The following is a 19,430-nucleotide window of genomic DNA, read 5'->3' on the forward strand; positions in this document are numbered from 1 at the left end:
CTTTCGGAACAAAGGCTGGGTGCAGCCGTAAAGTTACCGCCTCCTTTGAGAATACCGTGCATGGCGGTGTTGCCATAATCGCTGCAAACGAGCTCACCCTGCGAGCTGACATGATTGCAAGAAGGAAGATTGTTTTTATCGTAAGGAGATGTAGGGGAGCTGTGGCTAAGGGTTCAAAAGGTGAGCCCGTTAGTGCGCTGAGCACCAGGTCCAAGTTCCACGATGGTGGAAGCGGTTTCCGAGGGGGGTACAAGTTTACCAGCCCCTTCAGGAACCTGGTAACAAGAGGATGGGTGAACACCTTGGGCCCCTCCTCTTCATGCCGAAAAGCAGATATAGCGGCGAGGCGGACCTTTAGCGAGGATAGGGAGAGCCTGCCCCTCTTGAGGTCCAGTAAGTATTCTAGTATTACAGGTATAGGAACATCAAGGGGGTCTAACTGTTTGGCAGAACACCATCCAGTGAATCGAGTCCATTTCTGCTTGTAAGTCTTCCTGGTGGAGGTCCTTCGGCTACTCTCCAGGACTTGTTGTACTCCCTCCGTGCATGTGCTCTCTAGGGAGCTGAGCCACGGATTAACCATGCTTGTAGGCACAGGCCTTGAGGGCGTGCGTGCACTATGGACCCCTGGGCCTGCGTGAGCAGGTCCAGCGCCACCGGAAGGAGAAGCAGTGGGTGGTCCGACATGCGCAGAAGCAAGGGGAACCATTGCTGTCAGTCCCACGTTGGGACTACTAGGATCATGCGGGCTCTCTCCCTCCTGGCTTTCTGCAAGACCTCGTGGATGAGCACTGTGGGGGGAAACGCGTAAAGCAGGGGGCCCTTCCATGAAATCGCGAATGCATCCCCCAAGGACCCCCGCCCCAATCCTGCCCTGGAGCAGTACTGGGGGCACTGCTTGTTGTGCTGAGTGGCAAACAGGTCTATCTGGGGAAACCCCCATGTGTGAAAGATCAGTCGTAGCAGATCGGAGCGGATCTGCCATTCATGCGAGAGTGCAAAGCGCCTGCTCAGCTGGTCTGCTTTCACGTTGTGAGCGCCTGGTAAGTACGAGGCCTTCAATGTTATATTGTTGGCGATGCACCAGTTCCACAGCCGGACTGCTTCTGCACATAGGGCACAGGATCGAGCTCCTCCTTGTCGATTTATATAAAACATGGTAGAGGTATTGTCTGTATTGATCCCGACTATTTTGCCTTGTATGTGGTCTCAAAAGTGTTTGCAGGCGCTGAACACTGCTCTGAGCTCCAGTATATTTATATGCAGTGACTGTTCCGTAGGGGACCACAGTCCTTGTGTCACCTTGTCGCCGATGTGTGCTCCCCACCCTATGTGGGAAGCGTCGGTAGTAAGAAAAATAGAGATTTGTGGTTGGTGAAAGGGTACCCCTGTTAGCATGTTCTTGGGGTTTACCCACCATTGCAGGGATCTGCGCACCTCTGTCGTGGGCGACACCACCCTGCGGACAGTGTGGGACGCCGGCTTGTAGACGCTCGCCAGCCAATGTTGCAGGCTGCGCATATGCAATCTGGCGTTCTGCACCACAAACGTTGCCGCTGCCATGTGGCCTAGCAGCTGCAAACACGTTAAGAAAGGCACCATGGGGCTGTATGTAATGACTTGCACCAGAGAACCGATGGCGCGAAAGCGAGCGTCGGGTAGATAGACCCTTGCTGTAATCGAGTTTATACGTGCCCCTATGAACTCTATGTCTTGTGTGGGGTCGGTCTTTGACTTGGCGAGGTTGATGACCAGGCCCAGCGAAGAAAACATGTTTGCTGTTACGCGTATCATGCGCAGTACCTCTGCCTTCAAGGCCCCTTTCAATAGGCAGTCGTCTAGATATGGGAATATAAATACCCCCTGTCTGTGCAGGTAGGCTGACACCACTGCCAGGGTTTTGGTAAAGACTCTGGGGGCCGAGGAGAGGCCGAACGGAAGGACCTTGTATTGGAAATGTTCCTTGCCAACCATAAAACGGAGAAAGCGTCTGTGTGCCGGGTGGATCGTTATATGAAAATACGCATCTTGTAAGTCGAGGGCTGCGAACCAATCTCCATCGTCCAGTGCCGTGAGTATAGAGGCGACTGTGATCATCCGAAAACGTTGTTTGCACAAGTACCAGTTGAGGCCTTGAAGATCTAAGATGGGCTTCCAGCCTCCTGTTTTCTTCTCTGTAAGGAAGTATCATGAATAAAACCCTTTCCCCTGGAGTCGCTCCGGCACTCTTTCCACCACCCCTATGAACATAAGATGGTCCACCTCCTGCTTGAGTTTCACCTCGTGGGAAGCATCCCTGAGATGAGGCCTGGGCGGAGGTTTCGGCGGTGGGAGCGACTGGAAGGGGATCGCGTAACCCGTGGCTATGATCTCCAGTACCCATTTGTCTGTGGTGATCTTTTGCCATTGGGAGTGGAACGATCGGAGGCGATGATGGAACATTAGCTGGGGATGGCATTGCGCGATGGTAGTAATAGTGCAGCCCTCGATCTGTCCGTCAAACTTGTTGCCTTTGGGCCTGTCCCAAGGATGCACGGCTTTGTTGGGAATGTCGCCTAGGAGTTCTATACTGTTGGTGCTGTTGATGTCGCCCCTGGTCGTAGCCCTGTTGGTACTGAGCGCGCTGAGGTTGATACGGGTATCGCCTTTGTTGAAGGTAATACTTTTTCTTTCTGTATGGAGGGGTATAAATACCCAGGGTTCTGAGTGTAGCTCTTGAGTCCTTACTGGAATGAAGGACCGAATCGGTTGAATATGCAAACAACTTCTGCGTGTCGAAGGGAAGATCAACAATCTTCGCCTGCAGATCCCTCGGGATACCCGATGTCTGAAGCCAGGATTCCCTGCGCATGACCACTGCCGTAGCCGTTGAGCATGCCGCCGTGTCCGCCACGTCCAGGGCGATCTGCACTCCCGTCCTCGAAGCTGCATAGCCCTCTTGCACGATGGCCTTCAGCACCGGCTTCTTATCTTCCGGAAGCAAATCCATGAGAGAAGTAAGCCTGGAGTAATTGTCGAAATTATGGTTCGCTAGATGTGCTGCATAATTTGCCATTCTCAACAGCAGGGTGGAGGAGGAGTATACCTTCCTGCCGAATAGCTCTAGCTTCTTGGCATCTCTGTCTGTGCCCCCCGCTTTGTACTGGGAAGACTTTGATCTCTGCTGAGACGATTCTACCACCAGTGAATTTGGTTGTGGGTGACTAAAAAGGAACTCCATGCCCTTCGCCGGGATGAAGTATTTCTTATCCGCTCTCTTGTTTGTAGGTGGAGCGGAAGCCAGGGTCTGCCATCTGTGGTGGCTGACTGCATGATGGCTTTGTCGAGCAGGATAGCGATTTTGGATGAAGCCGGGGGTCTCAGATTTTTGAGGAGTTTGTGGTGCTTCTCCTGTACCTCTGCTGTTTGGATGCCTTGCGTGAAAACCACCCTTTTAAACAGCTCCTGAAACTGTTTGAGGTCGTCCGGGGGAGCAACATCCCCAGGGGCCGTAACCTCGTTGGGGGAGGACAAGGAGGAACCACTAGGGTAAGCCTCCCTTGAACTCCCAGGGTCCTCCGGTCGGTGGTAAACCCGCTCGCTAGAGGCTTGCGAAGGAAAATCTCGGGGTTCCAAAATCAACTCCCTCTGAGACAGCTGTGTTTCCGTCCCTGTCCGGGAGTGCCCGCGGGGGTATTGGACAGTCGAGGGGGACCTGCCCCTAGGTGTATGCCTGGGGTGTCTGTGCCCAGCATGGTAAGGGTGACCATGGCAGCACAGGCACGGGTCCTGGGATGGAGATCTGGACCACTCTCGAGGTGCGTACCCCCGATGTCTGGGAGTGCGAGATCTTCTCGATGATTCAGACAGTGGTGAAACTGGTTTGTGATAGTACTCCAAGGGATCCAATCCCAGAAAAGGCGAAGGTGGCCCAAGCCATGGTGATGCTGGTTGGAGGAACAGAGAAAGAGGCTCTGGGTAGGCTGGAGGAGACCCATGTCTTCTGGGTGGCGTGCGCAGCATAAGGGGAGGGCTTGTTGAAAGCAGCACTGCAGCCCTGTCTGGAGAAGGGCTGCGGTGCTGGGTTTTTGCTGCTGCCTTTCCCCTCCCCTGCAGGGCTGGCACCGCCCCCTCCCGTGCCGGGGATCTCGGCCCCGCTGTTGGTGCCGCGCTCGGCACACTCAGCTGCGGTGCCACGCGGATAGCTTCCTCTGGTGCCTGCAGGCTGCGTGCCTGTTGGCCCTGCACCGTTGGCACTGCGGGGATCTGTGCCGCTTGTGGCGGTGCCGTCGGTTCCGGTGCTTGCCTGGCCGCCGCTCTGAGGGCTGTGCGTGCCGGCTGTTTAGTAATCGGAGGCTCAGCCTCTGCCATGTGCGCTGCCGCACTGCCGCTTGTTTGGGACTGCGGCTGGGGGCTGTGTGCTACGCCCGTCCCGCTCGCTGTGACCGCCGGCAGGGATCGGGCTGGAGAGAGCTTCCTCCGTTTCTGCACCGAGGGGGTGAGGGAAGCCACCTTCCTTTTATGGAGCCCTGTGGGTCCCTCCGATTGAGGCCTCTCCGGCACGTCGGGCTGGAGGGCCTTATCAAACAACAGCATTTTCAGCCGCATTTCTCTGTCCTTTCTGGCTCTGGCTGTGAGCTTTGCACAATGGGAACACTTCTGGATAACGTGTGATTCCCCCAGGCACCTAATGCATTGACTATGCCCATTGGAGGCCAGCATAGCTTCGCGGCAGGACTCACACTTTTTGAATCCTGAAAAGGACATCGCAGTGAGTCTTTTGAGCTGTTAATAAGGTACTTAGCACTAGCTCTGTGCCTGTTCCCCTTTCACGGACCCCAGCTGCCGCGGCAGGAGGCCTACTGGCCTTCACGTCCCCGCGTTGTCTCCGCTCCTCTCTCTCTTTTTACTAAAACTTTCTATATATATTTTTTTTTGTCCTTTTTCCTTTTTCTCCTTTTTTTTTTTTTTGCAAGAAAAGAAACCAATAGTTTAAACTAAAAACTCTAACTACGCTGACTCTGGCTGCAGCCTGAGCGGATTCCATCTGCAGCCAATGGCAGTTGAGAAGGAACTGGCAGGGACCGGATCGCGCACGTGGCCGGGGGTGTGCAAGAGAGTGGCGCGCGCCGGCGCATGCGCAGTCCGGGACAAACTGCTGGAAAGTTTCTGATCTGCGGCGCCGGGGCGAGCCCGACACCTATTGTGGAGCACCCACGGGGACACTCGTAGAAGAAACACTGTGATACCTGTAATAATGCTTGGTAAATATTGAGAAAGGTTGTGTTTAAATACAATCAGTTTAAGTTTCTTAAATACAGGCACAAATATGCACTTATTTCAACCTCTATCTGTATAGTAAAAGTACAAGAAAAGGAAGTTAAGCTACAGATCACTATACTACAGTCATATAAATATACTACACTTTTACTCAATCCTTGCACTCAGTTCTAGCTGCTTAATGCCATTGCGCACTGCAGAAAGGGGCAAATGAAAATTTTACCCAATACAGGGGAGTTCCCAGGGAACACAACTAACTCAGTGTCTGGCATTCATTCCCCCTCTCCATCCCAAAGGTATGTTGGGGTTTGCCTGAGGTTAGAAGGTAGCAGTAGGAATGAATGACATTCTACCAGACCCTGGCCTGAAGCAGTGGCTACCTGTCGCTGATGTAATTTAGCTTGCACTAAACTAGACCAGGGGGCATTTTAACCCTAGACAGGCCTACAATGGTGAGCAGAAAGGTGGCTTACAGCTCAGGTGTGACACTTGAAAATGGCTGCTATCTATTAGTTGGTGCCAGGGCGCAAGTAATTTATAAAACATAAGAGAGAGAAATGCAAAGGCTTTAGCAGAATGGCATGCACCATTTCTCTGTGACAGATCTATGAAAATGCAGCAGTGCACTTTTCAACCCTGGGGAGTCAGTTAGAAAACATCCAGGGTTTCCTATGTGCTCAACTACACCAATAAGGCACAGCACAATTTGATGGCATGTACTGTCACAGGCTCAACGAGTAGCCCCAGAAGCGCCTGTGCCACCTAACCTAAATTCCCCCTAAGATGCGGGCTGCAGAGCTTCCTATTAAGCCCCACATGGGGGCTCAGGCTCCAGCAGGAAAACATATCTCTCCCAAAGCCCTGAAGTTGCCGAGGCTAGAGGGGAGGCGCCCATCTCCACCAGCCCCAGCACTAAGCTGCCTCAGACAGAGGAAAGGGGCAGATCTTCACCAGCCCTCGCATGGAGCTGCCCATATAAGTCCAAGCTCCATGTCCCAACCTCCTGCCCCACCTAGAATCCTTCCCCAGCTGTGAACACCTTCCTGCTCCCCAAAGCCCTCATCACTGGCCCCATTCCAAATCCCATACCCCCCGCCTATACTCCCTTGTGCACCCCAAGTCTCAGTCCTGAATCCCTCCTCCATTCTGGAACCGCCCCCCCGCACCCCAAACCACTCATTCCCAGTACCATCCCAGAGCCTGCACCCACAGACAGAGTCCTTGCACTCCAGCCCTCTGTCCCAGCCCTGAGCCCCTCAACCCCGACTCCACCCTAGAGCCTGCACCCCAGCCCTTTGCCCCAGGACTGAGCCCCCTGCCGTACTCTGAACCCCCCAGCCCCACTCCTGCCACAAGAATTTTATGTGCACCAATATGAAGGTGATGTGTTGCACATCATCGCCACGTGGTTGCACATAAGAAACACATTCTGCTCAGGGGTAGAAAAAATTAGAAGGAACACTGCTCTCAGCTCCTCTTGTGGCTAAGCAGAGAAACACACAGGTCAGGCACAAGTCTGCCCCAAATATTCTGAGCATGAGCTGACAATATAAAGATTTAAACCTTGGCTGCCAAACATTCAAGCTAGAACTTGTTATAAATCAATGAGATTGCAAATTTTACTGAGTGATAACACTAATTTTATTGCAATCCTGATTTGAAAAAAATAAAGTTAAATAAATGCAACAATTTGACTTGACAGGTGCAATGATCATAAATTCTACTCAGAGCTAAATTCTTGCATTACTTTTCAGATTTATTCTCCATGCAGTTCCCCTACAAGGAACATCACTGAAGTCAAGTGGTACAAAATTATGGGAATGCATCTAGAGAAATCACAGACATGTTATGATTATATTAAAGCTTATCACAATGCTTTTCCCAAGGTGGAGGGAAAGAACTAACTGGTTAAGGTTAATTGCCTAAAAATGAAAACTCCCTGCTGGTTATTGCTCCACAGAGACTGCCCTGAGCTGGCATTCTGACTGCTTAATTGTAAACTTTTAGCTTACTTTATTGGTCTCTTGAGAAAAGTCTTTACTGATGAAATAAACGACTAAAATCTTCTGAATGCCCCATTCCATGCAGGTCCATTCAAGCTAATCACCACCACAGCACTTGGAAATAATTACTTTTCCATGAACAAAACAGGAGTCATTCCATAACTTTTAATTTAAATAGAATTTTAAGATAAGCTTATGATATCAGAAATAACATATTAGTTAGTCTGCAGTGGTCACCAGACTAACTCGGCCATGGACACCTCTAAGCAAATTGTGAATGCTTCATTATGAATAATTCACTGACACACTATATTATTTATATAATGACCTAAGAGTGTGAAATAGATTTTCTACAGACAGTAACTGTTACTGATTCCAGAATTACTGCACCATTGGATAGAGACAGAAAACACATAGCAAAGTTTTAATGGGGCCCATGCTGCAGCCCAAAACACACACTCCATCCCAGATCTTCAAAGATGGATGCCTAGACTTAAGGTTCTAAATTCACACATTGGTTGAGTGTCCAGGAGTTTCCACTCAAGTCAGGCAACCATGAATGAGGCCACTTCTGACCGACAATGTGCATTTCTTAAAATAGTTGTATAATTTTGGGACACATACTATACCTTACAGCCAAGTTCAGGATCAAGACCCCAGTAATTGTTCTCACAGAGTTCACATTTTGGTCCTTGCGTGTGAGGGGGACAGATGCACTGGCCAGAATCCTCATTACAGTTGTTTTGAGTGTGAGCACAATCGCAAGCTACAGGAGAAATAAGCCCAGATGTTTCATTCTGCCATTCAATTGAAATCCTCTCACCATAGCTAGACATCAAAGTGAGTTTAAAGAACACGAAAAGCATTATTTTTCTTCATTATTCTCTACAACTCTCCCATCACAACAGAAGCTCCCCGCAGCCTAGGTCACCGAAGAACAAAAGGTGAACGTAACTCTTCATGATGGGTATATTTGTATATGTAAGACACAGCTTTGCACAGAGGGCGAAGCTATACCACTCGAGGAGAATGTGTCCAAGAGACAGCATGTCCACATTCATTCATGCCTAAGAGGGTGCAGCTTGCTCCCCCCAACCCTATGAGACTGGCCTGGAGTATGTCCTACCTTCTTTTGGCCCATTTTGAGGGTCTGTGGAATGGGGTGAGGACTGCCCTGAGCACATGAAATCCAATAGTGTCTTCAGCACCTAACCCCTTCTATTTGGGCTTCTACATTTTCTGTATAAAGAGTCAGATTCTCTTCTGTATCAGAGTTCTGCTTGGTGCAGGGAAGGAGAAGAGGGAAGGAAGAATCAGCAAGCTAGTTATATTGTGGATAGTTCTGGGGCTGTTCTGACTCACATCACTTGCATATAGTCCCTAAAGGACAATAAGCTAGTAGATGACCGGAGGAACTGAGTGGAGCAACACCCCCACGTTCCCTTGATTTCCAGAGTAGGGCAGCTGGCATTCCATCCAAGGAACTCTCCACTGGCCTGTAGCTGCTAGATTCTGATCTGTATAAAAGGCTGGGAAGAAAATCAGAGTGCAGCCCAGAAAAATCTGCTCTGGGTTATTCAGACATTCTGGTAATGGGCATCAACTGAAGAACCTGGGCTGACACATAAAAATTACACATTATCAGGGGAGAGGGGAATATTTGAAAACATATAACATTTGGAGAGACATGTGTGATATAACTGTATTATAAGAAAGGAATTTTTGTAGGAATTTCAATAGCAGGATTGCATACAATAACTAAATATTATGAAAATATATAAATATGAACTGAAAATTTTACGTTCGGGGGCCTTTTTAATATAAAAAGATTAATGTCTGGAATTTTCGAAGGACCTAAAAAAGTAAGGGCCTTTTGAAATTTAAGCTATAATTCCTATAAGGTATACAGATATACACTCTCCCCACATTACACACGATACACTATTGTATTCTGCATGAAACAAAGCTGATGCTTCCAGACAGGTAACAAGTGACATCATTTCAAACACACCACAGCTGAAAGAAAATTTTTGCCTATTGGACCATTTATTAACATAGGAATTGCTTACTTTTGAATTAACATTTTATCATATTGTAGCTAAAAGTTGTTTTATAATCAGATGGTATTGGATATATAATCAGAGAAATAACTTCTTGAGTTTTAGGACACACAAAATACAGAAAACAAAATGAGGAAAGAGAAGACGTGAAAATACATATGTCTATCATTATTCGCTTTTACATTTTACATTCTGGGGAGCAAAGAGGGTTCTTTGTTTTCTCTGGACGAGCTGAATAATTTAAATCTGTACATTTTTCTTGCTAATATTTTATTGTTCCTTGATATTTAAAAGCCAACACTTCTTACAAAGAACCAGGTTAAACAATACAAAACTTTTGTTTTGTTTTTGGTTTTTTTTAATTTGTTCAGCAGAAGTATCAGGGGACTGTTCCACTGTCCGGGAAGTGGGAATATTTCTTAAACAACTGACTTCTCCTGAAGTGTCACATAAAATACTTTGTTGAGAGAAATTCCCAAAATGCAGCAAACTCTGAGGAGAACCCAGATTAGCTTACGTGTACAGCCACCATCCTGGAATGCATAAAACCCACGAGCACAGTGATCACACTTCACTCCAGCCACTCCTGGTGCACAGTGACATTGTCCTTCATCATTACAATCCTCTGAAACTGAGCCATATTGACTACAATTGCAGGGAAGGCAACCGAGTCCGGTATTCAGTCCATAATAGCCATTCTGTTGGACAGAAAGAAAACCACGTTTCAGCTAAATGTCCTAACTCACTGAAAATACAAAAGTATTCTCTCCCTTTGATCACTTCACATTATCCACTCCTGCCATGTGACATGCATGCATGTAGGGTTTGTTTGGCTGTGGGAGCAGGTGGAGAAACCCCCAACATTACCCTTTTACCGTTTCTCTATACATAGGAGTGTTGGATAACCATGTCCTTCAGAAGACCTGGGGAAGGGCACAAGGCGTAGAGGACACAAGGCTTAAGAGAGCATGCTCAGGGCCAGAAATGTTCTAGTTTCTAACTACTTTTTCTAAAAAGTTCCTCCCAAGGTTCTTCAGTGTGCAGTTATTTATCTGAATGCCTCCCTGAAGTGGTGAAAATCCAGTCATAGCACAATTCTGTTAATGCATGAGGACTATACTCTGATCTGGACCACTCCAGGTTCAATGTGCATGCTGTAAACATGTAAACAGTGAATAAACAAAATAATAAGTGACAAGTTAATTAAGATTAAAGTTCTCTTATTAGCTGAGGCTCTCTAACATGGAATACCACAGGATTCCTTGCAGTCTTCACTCTTATTCAATAAGCATGTGAGACTGTTACGTTAGTTAGCAAGGAGAAATGGGCTGAAATGTTTTCAGTGTGTTGACATTGCTCAACTTCACAGTTCCATCTTTTCCAGCATCAGGGATGAATGAGAGCTAGTTTGCTGACAAGGTAGGTGAGGTAATAACTTTCATTGGTCCAAATTATATTGATGGAAGGTACAAGCTTTCGAGTTACACAGAATTCTTCCTCAGGGCTGAAGAAGGAAATCAGTGTGTGAAGGCTAAACAAAACACAGCCAATCACTAAGTTGTCTGAATTTGAGTTTTTGACAACGACATCGCCTTCTCTTTCTGGCCAATAATATATTTCCCTGTGTATTTATTAGGTCAAAAATTTCCTCTTTGCCACTGCATTTTGAACCTGGTGTAAAAAAATTTTCATGTTGATAAAAAGGGGTTTCATTCCTTACCAAGCATGTTTCACATCTTGGTCCTATCACATGTGGTTTGCAATGACATACACCAGTCTCAGGATGGCACATGTTGGAAAGGGAGCTATTCACATGGCACTCACAGACTTATGTTAAAGAAAGAAAAAGGAAAATCTATTAATGCCTAGGAATATGAATTTATTATTATACACAACATATCTCGACAGAAAGCACAAATACAACTCTTGTCTCCCACCTGTTTTCTCCCATGTGTTAATATGTGTACATGGACCAAACTAAACTAAAAAAAAGTTATGTTGTACTAAGTAGAGATGCACAAAGTATACCAGAGAGATTCCCCCTGCAGAAGAAACCAAACTTAGTGCACAAATATTAGAAGTAAAGTTACAACTCTTTGTGCTCATTCATATTTCTTCTCTTCTCCACACAACCACGAATATATTGTGGGAAACACATAATTCTACATCTGCAAGGGATGAATAGGATTGCCTATTAGATCGTGTACATTTCCAATTTCTATGGAGTTAAATTCTGCCTTCTATTATACCAGTGTAAATCCAGTTTAACACTGATTTCAGTCAGGTTATTCTGGATTTACGCTTGTGTCACCAACAGCAGAATCTGGCCTAATGACTCCCAGTTTAAACAGCTGAGTTATTATGCTGGTGCCTGCATGGAGCTTTGTGAACAAAAAGATACCTTTGACATGTATGGAATGTGTGAAGTGAATCTGCTATGATATCTTCTGATACTATTTTTTCTTACAATGAAGGAGCAGAATATTTCTGCTTGGAAACTTTAGATCAACGTAACTACCTTTCTGGTCAGATCTCTTTTTACTTTACTGCAGTTTACATTCAATATTCAAGTTATATTTTAGCATTCTTGCTTGGAAAGTGGCCACTAGTTTTTCTGAACACTCCTTCTCCTTTGTGGTATTCCCACACTGTCCTGGCCAGGTGTTTGTCATTGCCAGCATTCCCATGACAAAGGAATCCCAATATCCATAATGTTTCTTTGATCCGGTCACTGCTGTTCTTAAGTCAGCCAGGGACTTAAGAGTGTCTCCCATCTCTAGTGTCTCCCATCTCTACTGCTTCTCCATTTCCAGAAGCAACACATCAGAGTAGGAAGTATCTGGTGTGGGTACCCTGAACTGCAGTTCTGAGTGGACTACTAGGTTTCACTAACCATAATACTAAACAGAATACAAACAACAGCACAAGGTCAAGTGCATTTAATATATTTTGCACTGCCCATTTTATCAAATTCTTCTGTGATGACCTCAGAAAATTAATCTACGATAACTAGTGATTGTTTTAAAAAATAAGTAATTTGAGTTGAACCACTGGACATATATAAGCTTAAAATGGGTAACAATATAACCTCACAATTTGCTCACTCAAGCCCTCTCTACTCTTTGTTACCCTGACATATCAAGTCAAACATCTGACACTGACTCTAAGTTCATCAGAACAGAGATAATGTCTAGAGATAATGTTCTGCGAGCTGCCTGCCACATTTCTGCATGCTTTAAAACATAACAAAAACAGTAAGAACTTACCATGACAGGTTTTAGCAATCACAGCATCCCCATAGTACCCATCAGCACACTTCTCACAGTGATGCCCTTGAGTGTTTCCCACGCATTTCAGACATTCCCCTGTGAGTGCATCACAGTGGCCATCTTCTGTTGGATCTATATTGCCATTGCAGTCACAAGGAACACATGACTCTCCAGGCACCAATGGGTCTCCATAGTAACCATTAGCACATCTGCACAATAATTAGGAAGCAGTATCAAATTGAATGCAAGCATGTCAAATAGTCACCTCACGCAGAAAATTTTGTTGTTGATCAATATCCAAAATCCTCTCGATAAAACTAAAAGATATGAGGGGCAAATCCATATTTTGTTAGGAATATTTTCACACACCCGATACAAACACTTCTGCCCATATAGAAAGATATGCGGCTGGGTATAACGACGATACACATTTTTCCCAACATTTGTAGTACTTACCTTTCACACCGTGAACCTGCATAGCCTGGCAGACACTTGTCACAGATAACTTCACCTCTATTGTCCATGTGGCAGGTGGGACTGAAACTATCGATAATATTTTTAGAGGGTCATTATCAATACAACAGTTTTAAACCTTTGTAAAATTTTAAATACATGCTCTTTAAGTCCCCTGCATGCAGGTTTATAGTCATACAATTGTTGGTTTTCCTGAATCTGAGTCAGTCTTCATTGATCTCATCTAAGTAAATTTCACAGCTCACATGTGAAGGGTTGCAGTCTATCCCACGAAAACTCACCACCTAATAAATTATTTTGTTAGTCTTTAAAGTGCTACTGGACTGCTTTTTTGTTTTGATAATGTTAATGTGGGTTTATCATTGTTAGAAACATTCCTCTAGGAGGCATTCATTTTCAAAGGAGTAAGATTTACAACTTTTAGTTTGGTCTTTTCCTTATTAAACTCAGCGTGTCTCACCTATGTAACTTCTCCAGATGGAACACTAATTCTCAACACTAATTCTGTCCTAATTCTCATTTACACTGGGGCCCCGCTATTCTACCAGAACGAGAATCAGGGCCTTCCTGCCACAACTCAGTATAAATCTAAGCCCACATCCCTTTCATCTTCTTCCAGCTATCTGAAGGTGTAAATTACACCAATATAGGTCCTCAGAGCTTCACTTGTGAATCTGGCCTTCCTGTGTTTACCTGACAAAATGTATTTCTGATGGGATTAATTTTTCCTCTACTTTCATGTCTTTCTATCTCCCCTTTTGATAGCATCCTGTGTTTTTCTCCTTTCTGTCTCCACTAAGTAAGGTTGCTGAAGATGCAGTTATAATTCTTAGGCAGGCAACTTACTTGTTTGCATCAGTTCTTAGTGGGCAGGCACATGGCTGGCAGTCCTCCGGTGTTCCTTGGGATGGAGTTCCATAGAACCCTGGCAAGCACTGGTCACAGGAAAGTCCTGTAGTGTTGTGTTGACAAGCCTGCAAGACATGCAAGAAATCTTTTCATATTTGTTCTTGATGGTTTTCCATCCACAACAGGATCTCCACGTGAGTCTGTATGCAATATGGTATTAATATTCAAGGAGAGGACATGAAGAACAGAACAGACCATTGAAAAGTTTAGTTTGTCCACATCAACAGCAATTTCTAAATAAGCACCCTACAACATTTTAGAATTCTCTTTACTTTGTTTGACAAAAGCATTATTATACACAAAACTAAATCTATTCTGATAATGTCAAAAAAACTTCCGAGTGCTAAATGCTTCCCCGCTACAAGAAAATGCTTCACTTCCACTGATGTCACTCAATGGAAATGCACATGTATCTGAAAGAATATAACCCCATACTGTGCAATTCTGTTCCCATTCAGCTCAAAAGGCGTTTGCCATGAAGGAGGAAGGGCTGATCTCTTACTAACACTCAGCGAAAAAAGGATTTCTATTCTGATTCTAAAACTACTACATGTTCCGCCTACGTTCCTCCTTTCAAGTATCAGACTGGAATAGTCTTAACTACATTCCTTGGGAGCATGACACAATAAATAATCTGGTCTTGCTCTGTGTACATATACTATTAAACTGCTTGTCTCACTCTCCCACAGCCAAATGCTCTCTAAATTCCTTAAAAAAGATGGTCAAAGAACAAATACAGTGAAAGATGACTTACAGAGCAAACACCATGAATATCACACTCAGTTGCATGGTCATTGCATTCACAGGGTTGACAAATACCTCCAAAGAGTATTCCACCCACACGGTAGTACCCAGAGACACAGGACTAAAAGAAAAAAATAAAATAAATACAGCATAGTATGTATTAAAAAACATGTATGACAAAATTATTAAAAAATCCACTTCTGAAAACATACAGCTTGATTCTGGTCTCACAGTGGTAGCACTGTTGTACTGTCTACATGTATAACTCACTGATGCCAGTGAAGTTACTTCTGATTTATACTGGTATAAAGAAGATAAGAATCAGTTCTATAAAACTTTGATTTAGCCCTTCATCCACTTAAAGGAGATAAAATAAGTTCCGTCTACTTTGCATAGTCATTAAAGTTTCAGTGATTGGTTTCAAATAGAGCAGTGCTTTGCACTGGCATGATCTGCTAAAAAAATTCTCTGCTCTACCACTCATGGCATGCTCAATACTCTCCTTTTCTCAGGAGAATATGTCCATGCCTTCTTATACGATTCATCACATGCTTGGAATGTTCTCACCAGGCCTAGTCTCCAAGCTGCTTCCCTTATCACATAAGTTTCACCAATAAACTCAGGGCTGACAATTCAACGTCACAAAATGAAAATGGAATTTTGAAAAATGGAATTAGTGCATCAAGGCAAATTTAGAGAAACTTACACAGCTATATTCATTTCCATCATTGATGTTCTCCGTTATACCACTAACCTTTAGTGTTGCCAAATAAAATTAAGGAAATATGTTATAATGCCATATAGCATATCTCGTTGCTAACATCTGTAATTATTATAGAAGATGTTGCTCCCCCGTGTGACAAGACACAGTATGGGTATATCTACACTAGGAACTAACTTCAAAGTAAGGCACTACTTTGAAGTAGCCAGCAGAGAGTGTACATACATTTTCCCTTACTTCAAAGTCCTTACTCCATTCCCAGGAACTTCATAGCAGTGCCCTACTTCAAAGTTTGAAGTAAGCAATTTCAGAGTTAGTTTTGTAGTGTAGACACAGCCTGTGTGTGTCAAACTGGACATGCAATATTTTGCCACAATACTTCTTTGTTTTTGTTTTTGCATGACAGGATAATTAAAAACAGTTTCCTGATTTTAAAATGTGCACCATATGGGCAAACCTAGAACAGTCGAAGAGGTTACCTCGCAGGAAATCCCTGTGTATCCTTGAGGACATTCACAGTGTTCCACCTCTGCTGCCGATGACAGATCGATAGCATTTGCGCTTGCTGTATCCAGGGTGACGGAGTCCAGCCTGTGACCAAACAGGAAGCCATCACATAACTGGCTCCCCCGGCGTGTATTATAAACAGAGGGGCTGGCTGTGAACAATAAATCCTGTGGGGAAAACACTGCTAAAAGCTGCTTTAGGATGATGTCAGATAAAAATCCATGATTTTGAAGACTCAGGCCAGAAATATATTTATAAATCTAGTAACTTCAAGCTGGAAAGAAAAGTTCTTAATTGGAATGCAATAGCCTAAGCCCCTGCAGTGGTTCCATTATCGGTATTATCCAACATGACTACTGGCCCATCAGTGCCATCTGCTGTGTCGAAATGGTACTCGTAACAGCAAATTTCCATTCCTGTTCTTTCTTTTGCCAAGAAATCCTGGACACAATGGGCTGGGTAGCCCTGAGGCACAGCCATGGGTGGCCCTGCATAGGCTGCAGCCCATGCACTTAACATCCAGGCCCGCCCATCCCTGGCACTAACTCTGCCCTCCCCAGCAAGTGCTCCAGCTAGCCCAGAGAGCAGGGGCAGGGGCTTGCCCTGCTCCACTTGCCTGGCACTCCCCTGCTAGGGAGTGGAGTTGAGGACTTGCAAGGCCCGTGTACTTTGATCCCAGGTCCCAAGCAGGAGTGCCTGATGGAGCAGAGCAAGCTTCTGACCCCACCCCTGGCTGGAGCACCAGGCAGAGCAGGGCAAACTCAGAGCAGAGCAGGTGTTACTCAGCTGGAGCACCAGACAGACCAAAACAAACTCACATGTTCAGCCTGTGGGAGCAACAAGCAAGATGAGCAGGGCAAGCCACCTATCCCTCCACCTCTCTCTCTTCCACGGCCATCAGGAGGAAAGGGCAAGATGGCCCAAACAGTTTCCACTCCCACCCATCACTGCCCATCCACCTACCTGAAGTCAGGGCCCAACCACCTATCTCATCCTGGCTACACTATGAGGGTTGCCTGAAATTTTTGCCCATTAATTTAAGATAATCCTCTATTTACACACACTAAAGTAGTATCAGCATTGTCAGCTAATTCCCACCAACCTGCAAAGAGGAAGGCACAAGTACCTAGTGCAAACAAAGGCTTCCTGGCAGAGGGAGGGTCTGCTTCTCAACCACAAATATGATGATCAGAATAATCTCATGCAGCCAGCTCAGAATCAGGAGTAGGCCAAGCCTTGAACACATATCTACTACCACACCACAAGAACAGATGCCAAAACAACCCGGCTTGCTCTAAGCACAACTCGCAATCCCAAATTTGGTAACTCAAATTGCTACCATAGTAAGGTAGAAGGAACAAAGGGCATTGGTTTGGCCAAGGAAAAGAAGGAAGTTTTCTTTGCAAGGAGGAGCCTCTTGAGCCAACTCCTTTATGCTCATCACAAGTACCTTAACTCAGCCGATGTTGGGCTTACTTCCTCCATCACAAAGTAAAACTATTGTATTGAGAGTTTGCAAGGTGTGTTTCCTCTTTGTAGCGAGGCAGTTCTTTTTAACATAAAATTATTTCCACTGTGGGATTACTCAGAAACAACTATACACTATTTTTTTTCCACGCACGTCAGAAATATCCACTTTTGGTATGCAAGCCAGAGACTACTCAGCTCATAAGTAATTCTTTAGGAGGGAGAAAATTAAGATCAGGTTTCAAAGGAACATCTTTGCCAACACTTTAGAAATAGTCAAGGATGTTTAATATAAATAAAACTACCAAAGGCAAATGAATTAATATGATTCACCTCTCATCACTTACCTGAATATGGCTCCTTTTGCAGTGGTGTAACTTGCCCTGATCAAAAGATGGGTCACATTTGCTAAAACAGTCATCAGCCTGTCCCGGTCTATAGCCTTTTTTGTATTAAAGTCTATTAAGTTCTCAGGCACAAGCTTCAGTGCATTAGAATACTCCTCATAGGGCTGCAGTGACGATCCTTCAGGTCTGGTACTCAAAATCTGACCATTACCCTGAAATCAAAACAGATACACTGACAGATTTAGGTGTCAGTATAGAGGCTAATGTGTTAGATATCAATTAGGTTTATTTTCAGTCCACACAAAAGGCTGTTGGATAATCCACAGCAGCTTCCATGCAGTCCAGGAAACCCTTTAAAGTAACTGTTTTCTTTTTAACTTTTCCACTGCTCACTTCATAAGAGAACAAATTCACTGACTGTAAGGTCTCTGTGGAGATGCCTGACAGTATGGCAAGAGGGGCCTTCCTCTATCCACATGAATATAAGAGAGTGAAATGGCCGTCACAGCTTCAGCACTTTGTAGCAGATCACATGGATAATTTTAAAGGTTGCTCCAACCTTACCTCAGGTTTTAGAGGGCCTAAAGTATAGCGTGCTCTACAGGGGCTACATCTTTAAGCCTTCACAAAACAAAAAAAGTAGTCTTGTAGACCTTTAAAGACTGAGAAAATGATTTATTAGGTGACGAGGACAGACCTTTCGTGGGACAGACCTTCAGATCTGAAGAAGTGGGTCTGCCCCACGAAAACTCATAACCTAATAAATCATTTTGTTAGTCTTTAGAGTGCTACAGGACTGTTTTGTCTGTTTTGAAGACACAGACAACATGGCTACCTCTCTGTGACTATCTTCAAACCAGTTAGGCTGTGTCTACACAACTGAGCAGCAGACTTGGGCACATGGGCTTGTGCTGCAGAGGCAGAAATAGGAGTGTAGTTGTTCAGGCTTGGGCTGCCACTTAGACTTTGAAGCTTACCTCCTTTGCTAGGCTTCAGAGCCTGAGAATGAACATCTAACACACCTATTTTTAACACAGAAGTGCAAGTAAAGACACCAGCCCAGAGTTTCTGCTTTCTGGGTAGACTTTCACTGAGTGAGTGCAGCTCAGTTACTAAGCAAAACGCTTCACAGCAAACATACATCACCGGTGGCTCAGGATCTCCATTGGCTACTTGTTAGCTTCTGGGTCGAGTTTAAAGCACTGATTATGACCTATTAAGCTTTAAGCATCACAGGGAATTTGGAAAGAGTGGAAGGTATGTTTCAAGAATGAGGGGGTATGGAAAGCATATCTTTAGCACTGCTGAGCTGATCAGAAAAATTCCAATGAGACCTTTTTTCATCAGAATTTGCCATTTTGTCAAAGTCAAAACATTTCTTGGAGATAGTTGGATTTTAGCGTAGGTCTGACACTGCATGTGCAAGAGGCAATGGAATCCTACCAGTTTCCTCGTCAGCCTACTTGGTAGGCCAAAAGGCAGCCAAGAACCTAGAAGCCCTGTGAGTCCCACCTGCCAGGTTAGCAACTCCTTGGCAGCCTGGACTCTCTAGGTCCACACAGACTGACTCGGAGTCAGGGTTGCCAGGGCTTTCAGGGTCTATGGTTCCAGACCAACCCATCACATGGACTGTCTCAGAGCTCTGGAGTCCTTCCCCTTCACAGACAATC

The 19,430-nt window shown here is 45.1% G+C and overlaps 1 protein-coding gene across 4 annotated transcripts in view; it reads right to left on the reverse strand.

Moving 5' to 3' along the window:
- The window catches only part of LAMA1 (laminin subunit alpha 1), a 211,348-nt gene that overhangs the window by 99,058 nt on the left and 92,860 nt on the right, over positions 1-19,430 (reverse strand). For all 4 annotated transcript variants that reach the window (XM_074987418.1, XM_074987419.1, XM_074987421.1 and 1 more), the window contains 9 exons: positions 17,761-17,972; positions 15,919-16,030; positions 14,729-14,839; positions 13,912-14,039; positions 13,048-13,134; positions 12,589-12,800; positions 11,043-11,149; positions 9,840-10,020; positions 7,892-8,028 (listed from right to left, as the gene is read on the reverse strand). In XM_074987418.1, coding sequence (XP_074843519.1) covers positions 7,892-8,028; positions 9,840-10,020; positions 11,043-11,149; positions 12,589-12,800; positions 13,048-13,134; positions 13,912-14,039; positions 14,729-14,839; positions 15,919-16,030; positions 17,761-17,972 — 1,287 coding nt within the window. The remainder of the gene's footprint in view (positions 1-7,891; positions 8,029-9,839; positions 10,021-11,042; positions 11,150-12,588; positions 12,801-13,047; positions 13,135-13,911; positions 14,040-14,728; positions 14,840-15,918; positions 16,031-17,760; positions 17,973-19,430) is intronic.

This window comes from Carettochelys insculpta, chromosome 2, assembly GCF_033958435.1.
Source record: "Carettochelys insculpta isolate YL-2023 chromosome 2, ASM3395843v1, whole genome shotgun sequence".
Taxonomy (NCBI): Eukaryota; Metazoa; Chordata; order Testudines; family Carettochelyidae; genus Carettochelys; species Carettochelys insculpta.